Source organism: Mastigoproctus giganteus, chromosome 7 (assembly GCF_048544385.1).
Source record: "Mastigoproctus giganteus isolate SK-2022 chromosome 7, ASM4854438v1, whole genome shotgun sequence".
Lineage (NCBI taxonomy): Eukaryota > Metazoa > Arthropoda > Arachnida > Uropygi > Thelyphonidae > Mastigoproctus > Mastigoproctus giganteus.
Genome location: NC_143581.1, coordinates 58,459,000 through 58,482,347, shown reverse-complemented (window position 1 = coordinate 58,482,347; position 23,348 = coordinate 58,459,000). Strand labels below are relative to the sequence as shown.

General features: G+C 35.9%; 2 protein-coding genes across 2 annotated transcripts in view; one reads left to right on the top strand and one right to left on the bottom strand.

Moving 5' to 3' along the window:
- LOC150082924 (GTP-binding protein REM 1-like) overlaps positions 1 to 15,281 on the bottom strand; it is a 36,822-nt gene extending 21,541 nt beyond the window's left edge. The window contains exons 1-2 of the mRNA XM_090376913.1: positions 14,310 to 15,281; positions 3,787 to 3,875 (exon numbers count right to left, since the gene is read on the bottom strand). Coding sequence (XP_090233039.1) covers positions 3,787 to 3,875; positions 14,310 to 15,048 — 828 coding nt within the window. The 5' untranslated portion in view covers positions 15,049 to 15,281. The remainder of the gene's footprint in view (positions 1 to 3,786; positions 3,876 to 14,309) is intronic.
- LOC150082923 (uncharacterized) overlaps positions 1 to 23,348 on the top strand; it is a 179,315-nt gene that overhangs the window by 15,117 nt on the left and 140,850 nt on the right. Inside the window, exon 2 of the mRNA XM_090376915.1 lies at positions 4,419 to 4,488. The gene's annotated coding sequence lies outside the window, so the exon portion shown is untranslated. The remainder of the gene's footprint in view (positions 1 to 4,418; positions 4,489 to 23,348) is intronic.

Genomic DNA, 23,348 nt, shown 5'->3' with positions numbered 1-23,348 from the left:
AATTAAGTAATGCTTCCCCATTATTGAAGGTTATGTTACTTATTTTCAGTGTCTATACGCAGTTAATGAACCGAAATTGTTATAGTGACATGTATTTGCACTAACTTACATGTCTGTAAATTTTCCTGCAGTCTGAGGCTTCAACCCTGAAACTACTAAACACCATTTGACATCTCTAATATTGTGGAAAATAATTTTTTTCACGCTTGGGTGGTCAAATATTAATACCATTAGGGTGCCTACCCACCCACAGATGAAGGGCCAAATAGCCCTGAAACAACAGCCTTGGGATATCCTCAGGAATGTGTGGGCAGCTGGACTGGCCTGGTACTAATGAGTGAGCATGGGAAAGGGATGTGACTCCTTTTCCTTTATTTTGGGTAAAAATTGGTCACCTACTGTTCTTCTTTCAGAAGCCTGTAGTTTAAAGAGCGCCACATCTCCTCTCTGCTTAGCAGTATCCACTTAGAATAAGTAACAATGGTCTTCTCTACTGGGGAAACGTTACTTATTCTTTGTATAACCGAACAGGCAACTCGTTGCGAAGGTTTTCACAATATAAGATGTATGTAACGATGCCACTATAATAACTTCGGTTAATTTACTGCGTATATTAATTATGTATTTGTACCAACTTATATCTGCGTAATAGCTTATTAATTTTAAAACAGGCGAAACTCAAAAAGTAAAGATAGATTATTATTAAGAAACTTATTTAGATGTATCTTTAGGGTTCACTTGGGTCACATTTAAAAGCAGGAAATAGCCTTTATTGAATAAATGAAACGATATGATGTGGAAAAATGTAACAGCCATTATTCAGGTAGCTTTCAAATAAAATTCATAATAAATTACTATACAGTATTAAAATTCATAATAAATAACGATTCCATTCAACAATGTCATTAAAATGTAAGTTAAACTAATATAAATGAAACAGTGTTTACTAGAATAGATTTAATTAAAACTACTGTATATTCCACATTCTTGTGTGTGTGTGTGTGTGTGTGTGTGTGTGTGTGTGTGTGTGTGTGTGTGTGTGTGTGTGTGTGTGTGTGTGTGTGTGTGTGTGTGTGTGTGTGTGTGTGTGTGTGTGTGTGTGTGTGTGTGTGTGTGGTTTCCCGTACAAAAAAGTCCAATAGTATGTTTAATTGCGTAATTTGTGGTGGCGATAGTATTACTCTTAAATACAATGATATTCCTGTTTGCGTATAAGTTTATCAGATTGTTGTTTTTTTTTTGTTTATTGATATTGAGAATCAGGTGTGTGTGTGTGTGTGCAGAGAATTCAGCCTTGGGAGGAGGAGGAGGAGGAGGAGTGCAAAGATGAGGCCTCCACTATCCAATATGGACAGTGGAGACCTCATCTTTGCTTTCATTAGAGTTGGTTTCATTATTTATCATTATTGAATTTAGTATTTAGTATTAGTATTAGTATTAGTAACGGCCGCATGGTGCAAGAAAGCCTATGGCTTATGCTGCACCAGCCAAAAAAAAAAAAAAAAAAATCCGAACAAAACAATGATAAAAACAAAAAAAATAAATAAATAAAATAAATAACTAACTAATAATAATTAATAAATAAAAAGGAAATTAAACCTATCATCCTATGCGCTTCCCTTACCCGAAAGTACTATCCAGATGACCTTTGAATTTCCCCAAACTGTCGGCCTCTACCACCCATGAAGGCAACTTATTCCAGTAATTTATAATTCCCTGGCTAAAATAATACTTCCTATAGTCCAATCTAAACATTTCCCCCCGTAACTTGAATTTATGTCCCCTAGTTCTAGCATCATTTATAATCTTGAAAATTTTGTCCTCATTCATTTTACTGATGCCTCTCAGAGCCTTAAACACCTCAATCAAATCTCCTCTAAGGTGCCTAGTTTCCAAACTCTGCAACCCACATATTCGAAGTCTTTCTTCATAAGGACGCCCTTTTGCCGATCTCACCAGGCGAGTTACCCTTCTTTGCACCCTTTCAAGAAGCTCGATGTCTTTCTTTAGGTGCGGTCTCCATACTTTAACACAGTATTCCAAGTGTGGTCTAACATAAGCCTTATATAATGGGATTATCACGTCCCTATCTCTACGTCCCTATAAGATTTAGTTATTAAATCTGATCATCTGCTCCTTTTGCGTCATATTACAGACTTGTAAAATGGGCTAGCTGCTTGTGGAGAATATTTTCACGCATCTCCTGGATACTAACGCATCTCTTAACAATTTTCACGCATCTCTTAACAATTCTCAACATGGTTTTATTGACAATTATTTCTGGTTTAATTCCACTTATTTGATGCTACCGTGGACTGGATTTCGCAGGGTGGTTAAGGTAGGTATTATCTCCAACTATCCCCAACTTTTATTCTGATGATTATGGTACTAATAAAATATAATAATAAAAGTATAATAAAATTCTTCACTAGACAATTTGTTAAAAAATAAATCAAGATAAATGCTGTTTATTACATCTTTGCGGAAATAATCCATTGAAGGTCTGTTACATCCGTTCATTTAGTATTGCTTCAGTGACGTCTGTGAACATCCGTGGTATCATGATTGACAGCACACTTGATTTTTCCGAGTGTTATGTATTATTTTGGCATTGCCAAAGCTTTTGATACTATACTACACAAATTATTTCTTTCTCGACAGTGAGGATAGTCACTCATGTCTATTCGTGTTTAACTCACGGGGGGGGGGGATCCTAGTTTCTCTGCCTGAGATCAGCTAACTAAAACAGGTTGAAAGAGAATTTTTTAAATTCCTCTATTTGGCGAAGGAATCGAACCCTAGACTTCTCCAAACGAGTGGTATATGACCGAATAAGCTGCCACGGAGGAAAACTGTGCTACACAAGAAGCTTGTTCAAAAATTAATTTCTTCAGGTCCTGATGATATCCCTAATAACTGAATTTCCAACCATCTGCTTCATGGAAGACAGCCTACTGAAGTTTGTAGTTCTTGATCAATTTGAGTTGTCTTTACAGGTGAAGTGCAATAAGATTTTATCCTATTACCTGCTGCTCTTCAATATTTTTATTCGTAACCTCTCTTATTTAATTATTTACATATGTTGCAGGTTTCTCCGACTCTTATTCTGATGATTATGATACTAATAAAATATAATAATGAAATTCTTTACTAGACAATTTGTTTTGAAATAAATCAAGACAAATGCTGTTTATTACATATTTGCAAAAATAATTCAATGAAGGTCTGTTACATCCATTCATTTAGTATTGCTTCAGTGACGTCTGAACATCCGTAGTATCATTGACAGCACACTTGATTTCTCCGAGTGTTATGTAACAGTCTCCACGAAAAACAAAACAAGTTTCTAGGAAAATTCACCATGGAAAATCTGGCTAAAGTATTCCTGAATAATGCAATTTTCCACCGTCACTTTCAGAGGAACTTTACTTCTGAACAAAATATATAACTTGGATGTAGCACTGGCCTAAAACTATACAGAAGTTGTAGTCAACGGCTGTAGGGAAATTTATTCTCTCTCTCTCTCTCTCTCTCACAAAAAATATTTATGCTCCCTACTTTAGATTAAAAACTAAACTTATCCAAAAGCATGATATGGGTCTATCAAAGCTTCCCACCTTTAATTTTTTAGATGATTCCTTCACTTTATGATTTTATGCTAACATAAACACATTTTTGTCGATTATGTTCTTTCCTAAGAAATGCTAATTTAAAATAATGAGAAGTTTATTTTATATTTTCATTCATGTATCTTAATGATAGGATCACATTATTAATAGCATTTACCATAAAGGCAGGATCGGAAGGGTCCTCACACGTAATTTCTGATTCTTCTCCATCCACTACCAGTGAGACTGTTTTCTCCCGGTTATCATCTGGAATTAAAAATTAAAATTAACTTTCTCATTTCTGGAATATTACAACAATGTTCAGCAATAATGGTAGCGTTATTAAAAATTGGCAAATAAAAGTAGATAGCGCTCTGTAAAACCGTTTCTAAATTGCACTTTTAGTTTCAGCGTGATGTTAATTAGTAAGTGCTTTTGCTAGATTTGTTAAGTTAAAAATTTTTAATTTTACTCTCGCACATGGGTATATTTCTACTTCTAATCTGTTTTGCTTGTAGACAGTTTGTGCTGTAGCTGTCTCTATGTGAAGATTTTTTATTTAAAAAATCAAGTTTTGAATTATTTAATAACTAGAAAAATTGAAATATAATATTTTCTTAAATTTGTTCGTAGAACGTAAATTTGTTCAGACATCGTTTTTGTGTTTTAATATGATGCTTCTAAGGTATAACTAAACAATGCTGTTTATTTTTTTATCTTGTGTGTTTGTGATAAAAAAACAGTTTGCCACAAAATATTTCATTGCATTTATTTGATTTTAAGTGATTTTATTTTCATTCTCTATTTTAGGAGCATATATACAAAGCTAGTCGCAGTATGCTCTAAACAACACACAAGAGACATAACAACTACACAAAAGGTAATTTTGTTTGTTATGATTTTTTTAATTCATTTGGAATTTTTATGAGCTTTTGTCACCTTTTATCTCTTCATTTTTCCTGATTAGAGGGAAATAGACTGGGAATATAAACTTTGATATTATACATTAGAATTCTTCATAAAGACAGCAGCCTCAGCGATTATGGATAACAAACCAATCCCAAGAGAACTAGCTTGTGGAAATACGGTATCGTGTTTTCAATATCTGCAGATATTTTTTTTTTTGTTCGTTTTTATATGGAGTTAGGCGAACATCGCATTTAAACAGTTACATCATTTGGCCGTTTTTTTTTTTTGAAGTATGAAATAGAAACTCAGAAAATACATTTTAAAAGAGCGTAAATTTGAATAATATTCAACTGAAATTCATTTTTTAAATGCAAAGTTATTTAATGGGACAGTATTCCTAGATTAGCATTAGAAATATCTTGCTTTTCTCTCGGCCTTGCTCAATATGTAAGTCAAAACTCCCTTTATCGTTTTATCCAATAAAGTTATGTACGAGTAAGGCGAGAGTATTCTGTGTTCTTTATGCTTCATGCAAGCTGTTACGGCCGTGTTACGGTCGGGCGAGCCTTATCTACGCTTAAAAAAGTTATTCTGTTACTAACAAAGGATTTAAAATGAATGCGTTTGCCAGAGAAGACTGAGTGTTTCTCCCCTACAGGAAATATGAACGTCATCGTTGCAGGAAAAAAAAAATGTTATTTTTATATAAATGTCAGCACATTTCCACAATTAGTTGAAATATGCTATATGAAGGGAATTAAAAGGTCACGAGCTGATACAGCAAATATTAACATTTCTGTGTGTTTAAATTAGAGAAAAACTGAATTTCCGAGAACAGATTTTGGTTATTTCAATTACTAAATCTCAGTTTGAGTGTAATATATGCAGAACTGACTTTCATCAATAAATCACAACTATAATGTTCATACAAAAGGAAATGATTTATCTTATTAGATTCTTCTTTGATTATTTTTTCACTAGAGAGACTCTATGGCAGAATTCCCTGTTCATTAGTTCCGTAACCTTCTTATAATCACGTTCAGAAATTCCACAATGGGCCCAAATACGTGGAAGTACACCTTGTTACAAATTCAGCCGAGCTTTCTTTTGCCAGGCATCTATAATTCGAAGTAAAATTAAATCATTTTTTTTTTAAATTTCCTTCCACAACTATCGATCTCGAGACTGAACGATGAAAATATGCATATCTCTTTGAATGTATCTGGCGTTGCTGATTAGGGTTTCTCCTTTCTTACTGCTGTTCAGCTTACGTCAAGTCAAACCTGAAATTGGTTAGAATTATTCGTTAGTATCGAATACTTTCTTACTTTTATTCTGGTTTCAAATCATGTGGACGTATGACAGTGCGTTTCACAGACCCATAAAATTAGATACTGCGAAAAGGCTTCATGCAGTGCAGTGATGGGGTTCTATTGTGTGTTAGAGTTCATTCATAATCCACATAGCGTGAAAATATGAGTTACAGCGTAGTTTGTATTATTTGGGACCTCAAAAGAAACGTTGTGCCGATCAAGAACTGTGAGAGAATTATAAAATCCTCTGCACTTAACGGAAATACCTTTCTCTGTTTTTATTTTGGTAGGTAGAAAAATCGGACCCAAGGTAAACAGTTAATGTCTCCAAAGTGGCGCTTAATAGCACTACTTTGACGTCATAGGTCTCCGTTTAGGAATTCTTTTATTGATAAAATGCATTAGCAGTGAACGCTACAACCATCCCTTCCCGTCTGAAAATCCTTTAGCAGCCAAAGATGAATTTTTTTTTTTTTTTTTTTTTTTTTTACGGGGAAAATACAGTGCCGCGTGCTTCACTTTTGACTTCGCATTAAAATGAAAATTCGTTACAAAAGCACAAGGAGTAGACAAAGGAGATAAGAATGTACAGTGACTGTTCAAAATATCAGAAAGTGTCGTCAAATTTTGCGGGAAAACACTGGAAGCTTAGTGATACAGGGGTGGAGTAATTTGGACTATTAAACTGCGATGAATTTTGGCTTTTATGAAGATGCATCTTTCTCCTACCCGATGTATTAAGTTAAGTACCTTTCAAGAAATAGGATGCTAACATATTTTCGGCATATATTGAAATTACTGACTCACAGTTTCATAAAATGTGCTATTTATTTGCTAATGGTAAAATATTAATCAAATTAGAAAGAATGTGTTTATTGCTATCTCCTGTTTTAAGAAGTCTTTCTTTAATGATGTTTTTACTGTAAAAAAGGACAAGGTCCGCAACACGTGGTCTGCCAGTTCATATTATGCAGCCTTCTCAGTAATTTTATTATAATTATAAAAGGTGATTTGAATTAATGATCTAATAATTTGTAAATCTAAATACATGAATCATTACAAAATGTAAAATATTCAAAGGTACTATCCTCCATTTTGTTTTTGACAATCGAGCAAGAATTTTTGATTCATTGGTCCTTGTACTCAGTTCTAGATGTACTTGGTTAGAATTTCAGCAGTTTTGCTTCTATTTCTATTTGACTAATCGAATTGAAACTAATCTAATTTACACGAGAGTAATGTTTTGGCATTTTTGTCTCCTGCATTTTATTGTTTAGCATTTTTGATAGCAATATCTGTTCCCATAATTTTTAGGTTTCAAGTCAGAACAAGCAGGAATTTAATAAAAACAACGGAGATCAAGGTGCAACAGTTTTCTAATACTCTTCCTTCTAACATTTGTTGCTGGTGTCAACTTGCAGATATTTAAGAATTTTTTGAACGGCAGCACTTATTTCTGCAATTGTTTCCCCTATTGGAGGTCGAAAAATAACATTTTCTTTATGCTCTTCTTTGCATACAGTTCTGTGTTAATGATTTTGAGATTGCTCCTCCTCAAGGAAGTCTAAAGCGTTCCTCTGTAGCATATTTTGTTTTTGATAGCAGAATAAGCTTTTTTTATGAATAATAGAAATAGTTTAAGAATAACTTGGGAAACAACCTTTTTATTTTTTCATGTTTTATGTTTAATAAATAAGCTCAAAAAGGCATTCGTCCATCTTGGGAACAAAACAGAGAGCTCTCGCTTATGATTGTCGGTAATACAATTGCTTTTGCATTGTTCATGAAAGAAAACGCTCAACTATTAAAGATAGATAGATTAAATCTAAATGAAATAAGAAATTTTTCAACAAAAGAAATATAATTCGTAATTTTTAAACTGCATTCAAACTTTCCTTAATTGTTTCATAATAATAATAATAAAAAAAAAAACTGCCCTGAATTAACTGCATTGTAAGTTCCTATAAATATACTTTGAAACAAATAAGTCCCTTTCTGCAACTTTTTGTTATCATTTTGACTTAAAATTCCTTAATTATCATGACATGACAGAAGACTATAAAAATCACTGATTGTTAAATACACAAAGAAAGTTTATTTTCGTACCGCACGGAAGCAGAAATATTACATTTTTCTCTGACAGAGAAGAGGATGAAGAAATAACAGAGCCTTACATATTCCCACATTGTATGCATAGAATTTATATACACGTTTAAATATTTCTATGGGTTGTTTGCACAGCGTGCGTGCTTAGGAGCGTCATTCACTTCATAGTAAACATTCTTTTCCATCCCACGTCGCACAGCTGCAACGAGGTGTTGTGCTAGATTCCGGAGTTTAGTTCTTCATTTCTTTGACCTTGTACCAGGTTCAGATGCATGTTTTAGTGTTTTGAGCAGTAAATGCTGCCATCTGGCGACCATAGGTCTTTATCTTAGTTTAACACTGACTTCTCAGTTTGGCGAGAATTTGTCAAAGAGAAATTAAGATTATCAATTAGGAAATTAATAATATTTCTCACTATTTTATTTATTAAATGCACTAAATAAAAAACTAAGACATTTCACTGAAATAAAGCAACAGAATAATATTAGAATTAAAAGTTCTGTGACAAACATATCAATAAGAGAATTCTATGAATTAAAAACAAATAAAGTTTTCTGTGTGTAGTCAGTGTAACTGACTGTAAACAATTGAAATACATGTACTGTACTAGACCTGAACTGAAAGTAACCCAACACACAATCAACCTGCCCTATAAGTCTGCAGGTATGAGTACTTTTAACCTAAAAATTTTAACTACATTATTAATATTTCATTAAAAAAATGGACCCACACTTAACCTTGTGAGCCAGATGAAGATGTGGTATATCTTTATCTGGTAATTTTCTGTGAGATCCAATTTGACCTTATGCTGTATAAGCAAGCTTATAGGCCAAATTAACATTAATGATAAGATGTTAATTTGGCCAAAAAAAAAAAAAAAACACACCTCCCATTTCACCTATTCATTCCCTCCAATAATTTAACGTAGTTCTTCCTTGAATTTATTTAAGTTATCAACTCCACAACAACAACAGATAGAAGTTTGGTCCAGATCAACCACCCGCTGGCTAAAGGCAAACTACCACACGTCTATTCTGCAACCGTCCTTCGTCAATTTGAATTTGTGCCCCCTGATGTGTGTGGTCTGAGCAAGAGAAAGAGTCTGACCAGCATTGCGCTTGTTCGATGCTGATGGGATCAAAGCCTTAAACACCTCAATCAGATCAGCTCGCAGGTGCCTAGTCTCCAGACGCTGCAATTTGCAGAACTGGAGCTTTTCTTGGTAAGAGCACCCCTTTATTTCTCTCATCTATCGCGTTGCCCTTCTCTGTACTCTTTCTAACAGCTTCACATCCTTTCTGAAATAGGGCCTCTAGACCTGTATGCAGTACTCAACCATTACCTTATACAATTGGATAATCACCTCCTTATCCCTGCTAGAAAAATGTATAACAAATTGCTTTATTTTCAAATGTAGAGTATTCTGAGTTCCTTATTTGTATTAGCGGACCTTATAAGTTTAAACCCTAATAAAGTAACATCATTAATATATTAAAACAAGCATTTATATCATTATAATTAGAAATGGAAATCAAGTGCCAAGCTTTTTGCAGCCAATTAATCTGCATTTTTGAAGTTACGTTTTATATCAGAGTAAGCTCTCTAATTCAGAGCGCGGCCTTTAAATAAAATTTCTAAGTAAGAAAAACTAATTATTGCAGTCTGTGAGAAAATAACTGAAGGAAAGTATTCTCTTGTGAGTTTCAAAATCACTATATTTCTATAAACTGAGACCTTCCATAATTGCAAGAAAATTATTTTAGTTAAAAAAGATACTGATTAATGCTTTTACTTCGCTTTAATAAAATTGAAGTCTAACTATAAAATGAAACTATGTTTATTTAATCCATAGTTTCATAGATAAGTTATAATCCTTTATGTGCGGAGTAATTATTTTTTGAGTAAAAACGTTAACGCAACTCTTTGATATTTCAAATGGTTCTTATTGTACTATATAAATATCACCTGATTAGCAAATATTACTAAACTTGCCTTAGGTAAAAATATCCACAGTTATTTAAAAATTCCTTAAAAAATTGAAGAATTTTTACTGACTTTGTCAATGTGAGATGTTATAGATCTGTGAACTTCAGCATTTTTAATAGCATTTCTGTAGTGAACTCAATATCGTTGCACTCTGGGATGTCCACGTGTGACCAGAGATACACAAGACAGAGAATACCAAAATATTATACTTTATTTTTTGGCATCACGTAGATGAGAAATTGTGTACTAACACACGTTCTGCTGCGGTCGTGCCTAAAGTTGGTTTGTATTTACCATTTTGCAATTTTGGTAACTGCACATCATTGAAGGATATTATGTTTAATTTTTAATAACTATTTTAAACGATATAGCATTAGAAGTAGTAGGAATCAATCACTATTAGAACAAATGACTAATAACATGCCATCTGGATACATTGCAACATTTCCCGAAAGTTCACCATTACTTTGGAAATGAGTCATACATTAAAGACGAATAAATCCAATTATTTGTTCTGCTTCTTAACCGTAATATATTTTACATTTGTTTATAGACGTCCTGAAAAAATAGTTGGCAATTTGACTGAACTCCTGTATAACTACAGAGTATTATTTGATTCATTATTAATGAATAATTAAGTTTAATTCAAAATAGTTTCTTTGCCAAGTACAAGGTTACAATCAATTCCTTTATTTGTTTCTTAGCTTTGGTAGCAACAAATTCTTTCAGCTTTAAAAATATAACTGCTCACATATATATCTACGAGAGATGCCCAGCTCAAAAAACAGAGGAGTTGTTATCTGAATAAATGTATTAACTATTATTAATTCTTAAAATGCTTTTGCTGAAATCTATAACAGAGTAATATAACTTAACAAATATAATAGTTAAGCGATTTCTCTTTTATTTACAAAATCTGGAACTGTAAATGTAAACTCAACTAATTTGCATTCATAAACGGTCGTTCTTTAAAGTGTATCCTGTTGTGGTGGGGGGAACTACAAATTATTATTACTTTTTTTTTTGTTGCGTTTATTTTGTTGTGTTTTGACTTCCATCCTACCGAAGTAGATGGATCATCCTTCCATCCCACCCCACAAACGCAAATCTGACTGTAATTCACAGAAAATTCTACATTGTAGGTTGTGTAAAGCGGGTGTTAGCAGAACATTAAAGACACATTTATTTACAAAAATTTACAAACTTTTAATGAACATTATATACAACATTTACATAAAAAAACAAATAATTACATACCTGCATACCAATATCCATATGTATAAACCACACTAGTACTATACACTATCTCTCTCTCTCATCAACTATTCTCAATTTACAAATTATTAACATCAGTTTGTATCATTTGTATCTTACTTATTACGAATCATTAATGTTTACTCTATCATTCTCTTCCAATACAAATTTTTATCACTTACATCAGTAAAACTCCTTTCAACTCAATTACTCTTTTTATATTTTTTTCTAACCTTTAATACATGAAATGTATTACAACTGGAATCAATTACTCTTACCTCAATAATATTCACTATAGATCACCCATTCTACCTTAATTACTCTCTAGTCATTAAACATTAGTCATCCCTTTTATTCAAGAGGTTTCTCAATTAATAAAATTTCTTTCTCTTTACACCTCATCTGATATGTTATCTTGTATTGGCGCCTGGCCTAAACTAATGATATAGGTTAACATATCCTTACAATCCTACCCCTATAAATATAATTTCTTTCCTAATTCCTTTATACTATTACTTTCCCTTTATTTACCCCTGTACCACATTTTCGTTATAACATAATCATTAACATTCATAACAAATTATCCCAACCTTAGTAACTAACTTGCCTATTTCAAATTTAATTTCGTTAGAAAGAACTATCAATAATTTTTTTACAGAGTTCAGATTATGAGAAAGTCTGGTCCGATGCCGGACCAGGCTTTCTTTCTCTTCTTGGCTCACATATCAGCACAACTGGCCACTTCTCAACGCTGGATCCTAGACACAAGTGTATTCTCTTACACGACATAACTTCGGAGGTATATCTTGCGATTTCGTTGCTTCGCCGATCACCCTATCACTGCCCTCCGATACCGGACAGGGCTTTCTTTCTTGCACGTTTACATTAATCTTAAACTTAACCACCGCCTTCACTGCCTTCTGATGCCGGACAAGGCTTTCTTTCTTGGGGCGCCTCCGTAGCCAGGTGGAAAGGAGCAGCAGTGCGTAGCACACGCTTCTTGATTAGACCGGGGTTTGAGCCCGTCACCACCAAATACGGAGAATGCGGAAAGGTCAGGGAATGACCACCGCATATCCCGGAGCAATATCGCCTTAGTTGCTAATGCTCCTAAAAAACCAAATAACAAACATAACAAAGCTTTCTTTCTTGCACGTTTTTTTTTCTGTTTCTTCTTCATCTTGCTACCACGAGATGTGAACTCCGACCACCAAAAAAAAATCTACTTTTGAGAAAGTGTCCACAGAGATTCACAGCCGTCTCCCTAGCGCACAAACCAACCCTTCTCTAGAAATTTCTTTTTTTTTCCCACATGGCAGTATGACCTTTTCATGTTTGCCAGGTCACCTCCAAAACACTCAGTTTCGTGTTCACACCTTCTCTGATAAATATGGCCAACTTGCCAAAATATCAGGCACCCTGACGCCGTTTTCTTTTGACAAAATACTGTAATAATTTTAAAGCTATGTAGTTATCTAATTTTAGAATTTATGAAACCATCAATTAAAACGGCGAGCAAAATTGAAGAAAATAAATTTAATTTCTCTTTAATGGATACCAACAATATGATTCAAGAGTTCTTCGGAAAATAAATTTTCGGACGTGTCCGGAAGTTTATTTATCGAAATTTCAATAATAGGTTGGTTTCTGTTCTTCTATAAATAGTAACTTAGACATGTGACTAATATTTATCCAAAGAATGTGATAGTTACTGCTAATAACGTAAAAAAGCGAATTTTTGTACGATGGGGTCTTTGATAAATTACTGGCTGAGAATTTCCTCGAATAACGTAAAGTAAGAAAAGCGATATTGGCTTGAGGTTTGGCGGCAGTAAAGATTCGAGAGTCATCAATCAAATGACACGGCACACTTGGTATATCTTGCTCAATAACCTAGTGCTGCATGCTGCTGCTACCGACCATCATAGATTACTTTCCAATACTTCCGCTTCATTGGCCATTGCGTCTACATATATATACATATATGCACATCGTTTATGCTAGGGGTCAGTATTATGAGTTAAATCTTGCTTTGTGGAATATTGGTAATTTGACTGTCATTATTATGAGACCTTGTATTTTTGTGAAAGCGTTGATGATTAGAGAACTCCTAGAATTTCCTATGGTTTTCTATTTCTGGAAACGCACAAAACGAATAAAATGTAATTGGGAAGAAATCAATAATCTCAGTAGCAATTAATAGAGCGCATGACCTTTCTCTCGAAGATATTTGTAGCCTCTCATTTATATCAATTCTCCTTACTTTCTTTCTTTCTTTATCTTTTGCCTCTAGAGATAGGTCTAGAAACAGAATAGGAAACCTTGTTGGTGTCTGGATATCTGTTACTGCTTGTACAATCATAATTGAAACTATACAACTGTTTGCTGTTTATATATTAGTTATATTCACTGGTACTTTGAATTAACTGAATAAATATAGTAATACTTGTTTTCTAATAAAATAATCCATAAATAAATAATTGTATTTTAAGTTAAATGTTCATGTAATTTTAATACGTCATGTTAAAATGATACGAATTATTTTATATTAAAAATAAGCTGTTAAAGCACGCTCAGAATAATCTTGCAGAAACAAAATTAAATTTGCAGAGTTTGCTCGTTTTACATTTATCTGCTGTCTAGGTAGAAAATTCAGTTATTTCTCATAATTAAAAACACCGATAAAAGCATTGAAATATTTGTTCTGGTTTCGAAAATAGTAAAATATAACACGATATTTATAGATAAATTATGTTTGAAAAATGATTAATAAAGGAACCAAATCTGAAAATAAGGCTGTCGCCTTACGCACAAAGTCTATCAATGAAAAGTAACAGTTCCGAAAATAAGTAAATAAATTAATTAATAAAAATAGTTTTGCCTCGTCATGCTAGAAAGCAGTGAAATAAATTAATCGTAATATTCATAATTACTTTGTTCTAGGTTAGTGGTGATATAGGATGATTTATTCATAATAGTCTTCAGATACAATAGTCCTCTCAGTAATAAGAAATTCATTATTCATTAAGAGCAATTTGTATTTTACAAGTTTCCCTAATTAAGGAGGAAATAAGCCTTTATCTGTATTTTATGACAGTAGTAATGAATAATAATGCTACTTGTGATCCCTTACCTTTATTAGTTTGTGAATCTCCTGTGACTGTCAAGTAATCGGAGGTCATGAACTGAGCAACAAGGGAAGACTTTCCTACTCCTTCAGCTCCTAGCAGCAAAACTCTGTACCGCGCACATACGTTTCCCGTTGGACCAGTCGATTCTATGGAAGATAAGCGGTCTCTGAAATCATGTTCCACTCCAGAGCTACTGCCGTCTGACCCAACGCTCACATCTGATCGACATCGGAACTTCAGGAGATCTCCCAGGTTGATGATACCTTTGGAAGTGACGCTGAAGCTACGGAGTCGATAACAGCCGAGTGTCTCGGGGTCATCCACGCAGTGAGTGGGAGGAAGGTAACTTCCTGGTGACCTGTTCAGTAGGTTGAATCCTCTTTGACGGTACTCGATCCAAGGATCGATTTCGTCTTCCATCCACCACGAGCCTCTCCTCGATCTGCTTGGAGTCGTATTAGGATGCGTTGCCCTCCTGGAAGTTCCAGCGTAAGTACCATTGCTGACCCCATTACTGAGACGTCGATACTTGATGGGACGATTGCGTCGTGGGTGGGTTCGTGCTGGACTGGCAATAGGCGTCCCTCTTGGGGTGTAGTGAGGACTACGGGTGGGCGAAGCTGACGGCGACACATAACCAACGGTTCGGAGGTCAGGCGCACTGCGTATATAGAAGGAAAGACGACCCGCTCCTATGTACGGGGACGGATCGGAATGTCGTTTGGAAGTATCAAGGGTCATGCCCTCTGTCGAAAATTAACTGACCCTCAGAAGTTTGCGAAGGGGGAATTTGAGAAAAGAAGGCAGGGCTCGTTTACAAGGAATGCATCCGAGGTGCCTATTCCACACCCGCTTACTAGTGGAGTAGCAGAGATGATCCGTCGAGACAGCAGCTCCTCCGAATGTTTCTTAGCATCGCGCAAAACTCAGTGTTGCTTAGGGACAATAACGTTCCGGAGTACGATCGATGTCAGCAGGAGCTGCTGCGTCGACTTCATGTGCGGAAATAAATCGTGGTTTTATACTGCAGATGCTGACATGCGCTCTGAGCAACCATCGACACATGTCACAGAAACACTCGTGGAACAGCAAGAGGAAAAAAGGTAGATTAGGCTGAAAACTGTCGTAGGAATATTATTTTTATCTTAGGATAAAAAAATTGCGTATTCGTGCCACGTCACTGACCGATCAAACGGTTTTTGGATATTCTTCGTTCTGTGATTAACTTCGCACTTCTGAAAGTTTCCGAGGCCGAGGAATTGAAAGATAAAAAGTTCTGGAAGTTGTATTTCGAGGCTAGACGTTTCCGTTATAGAAATTTAAAGCTGGGCGCCTACATGAAATTTCAACCACGTGATTATAAGACAGTCCATTTGACTGTTCAGATTCATACATGGCAAAGAAAAATGCAGTAATTCTTAAGAGTGCCCACTAACCCAAATGAAAGGTTATTGCCCTCAACTGCACGGCGCTCCTTCCAAATCTGTTTTTGAATGCATATTGTAATGTATTTAATGTAAATATTTGCTTGTATTTGATTATATAATCAAATAACAAATGTGAAAATAAATAATAGAAATACATTTAAAAATGAAAATAAATAGCATAAATAAATTAAAAAATGAAAATAAATAAATAATAAATGTGAAAGTTTTTAGTTAAAATAAGACATAAACATACCGTATGATTGATCGTTGTAGGGTATTAGGCGCATCAGCAACTTAGGCAATATTGCGCCGTATATAACGTTTCTGTAAATTGCCTCTGTTCTCTGGTCGTTTTTATGTTTTTCTGGAAAAACCAGAGTTTCCAGGACAAAAAAAAAAAAAAAAAACTCGCCACCCTCACTTGAGACTGACTAGCTCAGCCATGTGGTGAAAAAAATTAGAATTCTTTTTATTTGTTTTAACACGCCTAAATGAAAATAATTTCCAATGTTAATAAGACAGTAATTTTCCATTTATTAATAAATTTCAACAAATAGTTTTGAAAGTTGAGCAGAGCCTTTTGTTTAGGTACTGCTATTATTTTAAATGTTAAACGGCCATTTTGTGATGGATAGGTGGTACAAAATTCTGCATACTGTATAGGGTAAATTCTAGAGTATAATATATTAATTAAACAAATGTGCAAAATAATCTTCGCAAAGCTATTATAATAAAACGACAGTAAAATAAATTATATTTTGCCATTGAATTTTATTTAATCTCGTCTTAATTTTAGTAGCTTTGAAAAACCTAATTCGATGAGAACTATGATTTTAAAGTAGTTAAATGGCTATTTGTGCTATGGCAGACAAAGGAAAAGGTATCTGAATAAATCATATATATAATAGCTACTAAATTAAAAAAAATAAACTAACTTGTCGTTATTCATAATTAACTTAAGGAATCTAAAAAATATACCCTAACGAAAGCGGCAGCGATAACTCTTATAAAAATGACTTTAGACATGAAGACATAATAGTCATTTAGACATAATACTTTCTAAAAAGTATAATTAAAATATAAAAGATGATTTAGAAATTAGACTCCTTGTAATCCAGAACACATGTCCAGTTTTAACCCTTTAAAATGTAAATATCACCCCCCCCTCCAGCTTACCGCTGTCCAGGGGTCTGGCTTATGAAAAGAGTAATAAAAAGATACTGCTACTAATTAACAATACCTAATAATATTTAAAACTTCCTACAAAAGCTAATACACGATTATATTACAACATTTCCCTTTTTGAAAATGAGAAACAACATACAAGTATTGATTCCGAATTGCAAGTAAATAGCATTATACATCTCTTTGAGAAGAGTTAATTTGTTTAAGTGCAAGGTCTAGCCAAGTAGTAGTGATTAATATCACAAATTGACAGATCAAAGACTTTTACATGCAACTTTTTTGGAGTAATTTTTGTTCCACTGTGGAACCCATTTCTATTGAAAATAGGCGAAAAACCTATTTAGTCTAATATGTCATGTAGAATTCGTATTTTCGCTCTCTAAATGCTTGATGAAATCGAGAAGTGGGAACAAAGAATATATTTTAGCGTTTTTTTATCAAATTTTATTTCCACGATAGCATTAACTCCTACTTTGTGATTGTCTAATAAATCACCGTTTAATATCACATTTATTGAATATATAACGGAATAAAAATTTATTACGTTAGAAAATTATGAATCCCACAATTAAGGAATCTACGTATTTCTTCTAATCTAAAAAACCTAATCTAAATTTCTTCTTTTAGATTGTATTTAATTTTACGTTTAGCTTGTATTTAATAGTACTTTCTCGTAACTTATATTTAATATTACTTTCTTTTAGGCACTGTTTAAATATCTGGATAGGCAGAGCTATAAGAAACATTGGTCTGAAATTTTCATAATACAGGCCATTGCCGGGAATTTCAACACTGGAAGTAGCTATTCAGAATTGATGAACTTAATCTCTTAACTCGCTCCCTAGGCAAGTTGCTTCAGTTGCCACACCCTCATCAACGCGCTGCCACTGACAGTAATTCTAGTGGGTTTTTGTTTTCTGTCTATAAAAATTAATATCTACACAAACATTCAATGTGTACCCATAATCACGTTTTGTATACTGACTGCTTACAAGACGACAATTAGAGTCGTGTATTATTTAAATTTTAGAAGCGGAAACAGCTTCTATATTTATTTTTATGGGTTTTTCTTTCAGCATACCCGGAAGTTAGTGATTCCACTAACCATGAGCGCTTGGCTGAAAAAAGTTGCCACGAAATATACCAACCAGAATGATGCCATAAACCCGTAGTACTTGGAAAGTTAGGGATAAAGACTGACTCCCTCCATTCCATGTGACAGAGAAGATAGGAAATAGGTCGATTGAATACGGGCTGTCGGAGTGCGACGCACTAAACAAGAAACTATGTGTTGCTTTAATGGCCAGTTGACCAAGCGAGAGTTTACAACCTGCTCTGCACTCGTAGAGATATCACGGTTAGGAGATGTTAGTCAGAATGGAGAATAATAATGCTGATTTGTAATGTAATGAGATACAAAGATTTTATGTGAATCGACTTGATCCTTGTTTTATTTTCGACAAGTTAAATAAATGAACTCATTCGTTATTCATTCATTTAATTTTCGATCGTTGTGATAGATGCAATGACATTATGCCGCTACCCAATAATGATATAGAGTTCAATGTACACAAGGGTATAAACTGATAGAAGGTATTAATGAAAAACCTGAGAAAGGTGTGGTCAGTATACCGGCGGAATGTTTAAACATGATGCAGTTCGTCTGTCATTATTTCTACATTTATGATCCCATTAAAAAGTATTATAGTAGGCGCTCACACTCTCAGAGTTGGCACCAAAATACGCTCCAACCTGAAGGGCAGGGAGAATCTCATATTACATGAGGAGGAGCTCTACAAAGGCTCTCTCGTGCTTTGCACGTGAGCTGTTCACCAGGCTGCGAGCAATGCCGCAACCTCTCCAGGCCTGATGCAGGACTTAACAGCCGAAAAACCAACCAGCAAGAAAAGAAAACCACGACCACAACTCACCGGACGGGACCCCGCTCTCGCGAATGACATGACCAAACTTTGCACCTTGTGAAATGGTCCAGAATGAAAAGGAAGCCCAGACATCTCACTGGATGGGACTCTTCCCACGAATGCCGTTATCAAATATTGCCACCTTACCAACTGGACCGAGTAAAAAGGATTCACCTCATGAACTATCCTTGAACGTGACAATCAAAATGGAGACTCACGATGACGAATCAACCGCACGGGCTCGGATCCCAGGGGCGACACCACTCATCACCGGCTTCCAGACAACGGAACTAACAGTGAACGTGACATATCCTCTCCCCAAGAATGGCCCAACAATGGAAACGGACAAATCATGACTAGGACTCAACTGGACTGGGGAATATTAGTAGTGAACTGACCTGGGGAATATTAGTAGTGAACTGACCTGTGCAATTTTAGTAGTGAACTGAACTGTAACAGCCGGTGGTCACCTTGTTTCTGGACGGACCTCTTAGAGAAGGCCACTTGACACCGAATGCTGCTCTGATCAGCTTGCAGCCTCGCTGCATACACGCCATATTGACAATCTGTGCCGCCTCCCTTATCCGGCCCTTTCTACTCCCACCCTGGTGGGGGGGAGATGGCCCTGCCACCCCCTTTCATAACTTCTGGCGGGGCATAGCCATGCCCCGTTGATAATCACTTGAGGTCTTCTTCCCTATCGACCTCATTCTTCTGCCTTTCACCCCCCAGTTCCAATCTCCTCCCTCCTTCTATCTTAAAGCAAGCGTATGCCCCACACACCTAAATTTAAATATGCCCAAATTAAATTTCGCCCACAGTCTTGGCCTTTCCTGTTTAAGCAACATCATCCTACGCAATCAGTGGCTAGGACCCAAAAAACAAATGTTAAAACAATTTTTTTTTTTGGGTCCTAGCCACTGAAATCTCAGGAAATTAGGTGGCAGGACCTGCCAAAGTAAACTTAAACTGCTAGTTACCTGGTTTGCCTCCACGGGGCAAAAGTGGGGCAACGTTGGGTCTCAGCAGGTGCCCAGCGGCTAAATGGCCAGAAGAATAACGGTACACGACACCACACATTACAAGATCCATGTGACGATTGATGGGACGATTAAATCTCTTAAATCTCTGACCTTTCCAGTGAACTAGCACACCCACGATGAAAACAACGCGGAGATGGGGGAAAACCCTGGTGCCGTTAGATACTGAAAACACCTTTACATTCTCAGAGTTGGGGAGGGGCCCCTGTCAACACGCGTGCGCGTACATACAAATCTGTTTGGGCCCTCTCTAATACTAGTCATATTAACTGCGAACACAGATGGTTGTATTTAACGTTAAAACTTGGTGCATTTCTAGAAGAATATCACTGACGAAATGGGTGTTGCCTCTAGAGAATAATAAAACTGGGAACTCGTCAGGGACTCGAGTGTCTAGTGACCTGCCAAGTGATGCACCACAACACGCTTGACTATTTTGTTTATCCCTGAACAGAATATGCAAGCGCACACTCTCTGGTTCGAGAGGATTTAGTTTTATTAGGAGACTCCATTGTCAGAGAAACTAGTAACATTTTTGTAATAAGGAAGGTAGACTAGAATCAGGGTGTGTCTGCCGGGAGCAACAATTAATTAAGCCAGATTTTAAGGAGGTAAAGAGGGTATTATTATTCATGTGGGGACTAATGATATTAAGTACACGCGAGCTGACGATCTGTTGGCTAAGCCGTAGCCTAGTGGTCAGGCGCGCGAGTGACTGGGGTTCAAGCCCTTGACCACTGAATACGGTGCTGTTTCTTGTATTCTATCTATCTTGTAAACTCCTCTGACCGTTTGGTCGTCCCGGAGTATAAACAGAAAATTTATTATTTTTATAGGCCCATGCTGAAAAAAGTGCTACGAGTTAGATCGAAATGTGTATACTTCTGCCGTTCTGTTAAGGCACGATAAGAAGGACTATATGCTGAAAGCTTGTGAATTACCTCAAGACTTGAAGCACCCTCCAACGCATTTTGGGGGAAAAGTTTTATTAGCGTTGTCGCACTTGTAGTTAGAAGGATACTATGTTATAGAGACGGGATACATTTGAACAAAGGTTGTGCAAGGGTTTTTACTAGTGTCACTGAGTATACTTTAGGGTTCAGGGAAACTGCTAGTTGGAGGGACAGTTAATACAAAGGGTACTAGGAAAGTTTTGCAATACAGCTTTGTTTATTTAATTTTTTCAAAGTAATTTCCTCTACATTCAATACACCTCTCCATCCTCCGAAACCAATCTTTAAACCAGTTCTGCCAAGTTTCACTAGGGAGTAAAGCACACTCGTTGTCCCAAGCCCGTATAAGGTCCTCATCACTGGAAAACCGCCTCCCTTTTAGCTTCATTTTCACATGCGGGAACAGTGCAAAGTCGCAGGGAGCAAGGTCTAGACTGTAGGGAGGGTGCTCGAGAAGTTTCAGTCCTGTCGTGGTCAAATATTCGGTGCAGGCTTTGGCGCGGTGAGCTGGAGCATTATCGCGATGGAGGTACCAGGTGTCCATTCTTGACTTTGGCCGCAGGTTCTTCATAGATCCAATGACTTTAGGCAGGCATTGTTCAGTATACCACTTAGCTGTGACTGTCTTCTGCGTGTCCAAAACGACACGTTCCACAATTCCACTCGATTTGAAAAATACAGCTATCATTTTCTTCTTTACAGATCGGGATTTTCTGACAATTACGGGTGTGTCGTCATCATCAAAGACCCAAACTTTGTTTTGAGCCTTGGTCGGCAGATCGTAATAGTACAGCCAAGTCTTGTCACCTGTCACGATGTTGTTCACATACCGAGATTGTTCCTTATCAAACTTTTTTAACATCTCCCGGCACCAAGTCACACGTCGTGTCATCTGCTCTTCAGTCAGTTGATGCGGCACCCAGAGAGAACAAAGTTTCTTCACATGCAAATGATCTTGCAGAATCGAACGAATTGCTGGTGCATTTAGGCCCAAAGTATCCTCTATCTGTTGGTAGGTCACTCGCCTGTTTTCGTCAAGCATTTTCCTCACAGCAGTAACGTTTTCCTCCGTAACTGACGTTCGTGGCCTTCCCGGCCTCTCAGAATCCTCCAGAGTGAAATTTACCCTTTGGAATTCTCTATACCACCTGAATATCGTTGTACGATGTGGACAATCATCATCTAGTGCAAGGGTCATTTCTTCTAAGCACTGGTCTATGGTTAAACCACGCACGAAATTATACCGCAAAACTGTCCTTATCTCATTTCGTGACCACGATGCCATCGCAAGCACTTTACACTCTCACTACTAATGAATAACTGAGCCCATCGACTTGGCGCGCCGGCTACTATGCACGTATGAACATGTCTCAACATGCAGCAACAAGCAGCTTCCTGTGATTCATTGTTGCGTCATATTGCAAAACTTTCCTAGTACCCTTTGTATAGATATGCATTTATCTGATGATATGGGCCAACGTAACTCTTGCACACATCTCAAAATTTATTTTTTGTTGACAACAAATTCGATATTGGCAAGATGGTCTGGGGGTTCTTGCGTTTTAAACGACAGGGAAGTTTTGCTAGGGAGGGAAACAAGCATATATAACTTTAAGGGTGTGTGAAGGTACTAAACTGTACAAGAACACTTAGTCTAAAATGTGTATTTAGTAACTTCAGGATTGCCGTCAATAAAATGAATTAATTCGAACTGTTAGTTAGGGCAACGAATTCTGACATAACAGAGCTAACGGAAATGTGGTATCACCTGGAAATAGGGGATTAGGAAGGATAGAAAATTTAGAACGTGTGGTATGGTTTATTGTTATACACAGAACTACACTCGTTATTCTGCAAACGTGAACTACTCATTAATTCAGGTGGGGAAGGGCAAACAGAATTCGAAATATATTGCAACTATATAGTGCATGAAGTTTGTGGAGTAAAAACGATGCATTTGATGATTCAGAGTTAGATGTACGAGGTTTGGCAAGTTTCAGGATTGAATCAATTTAAAGAAAATCATTTGGCAGAAATGAAGCGGAATTTTTAATATTTTAAAGTAATCGGCTTAAGCAGCTTATGAGCTCACTCGTAGCGTCGTTAGAAATATTATTAAAGGCATTTCAGCTGACCTCCCCCAATTCACTTTTCACATTTCTTTTAATGTCTCTTACACTTCAAGTCGGCGTCCTTTCAGCGAGGATTGATTTTGGAGAAATAATTTTTAGGAATAAATCAGAGGAATGAGGGGATTTCGTTGTTCGCAATTCTATGCTTTTTATATATATAGGGTTTAATAATCAATGCAGAATGCGGACTAGCGTTGTTATGCAACAAGATGTCGCTCCCATCGCCTTGCTACAGGCTTAACTCTATGAATTCTTCTGACCATATTATTCCAATCTTGTGTACTGGTATAGTATTCCTTAATTACTGTTTTACTCTTGGTGGAAAAGTTTCTTGTGAATTATTCCTTTGCTATTGAAGAAATTTGTCAACATCAGTTTTTTT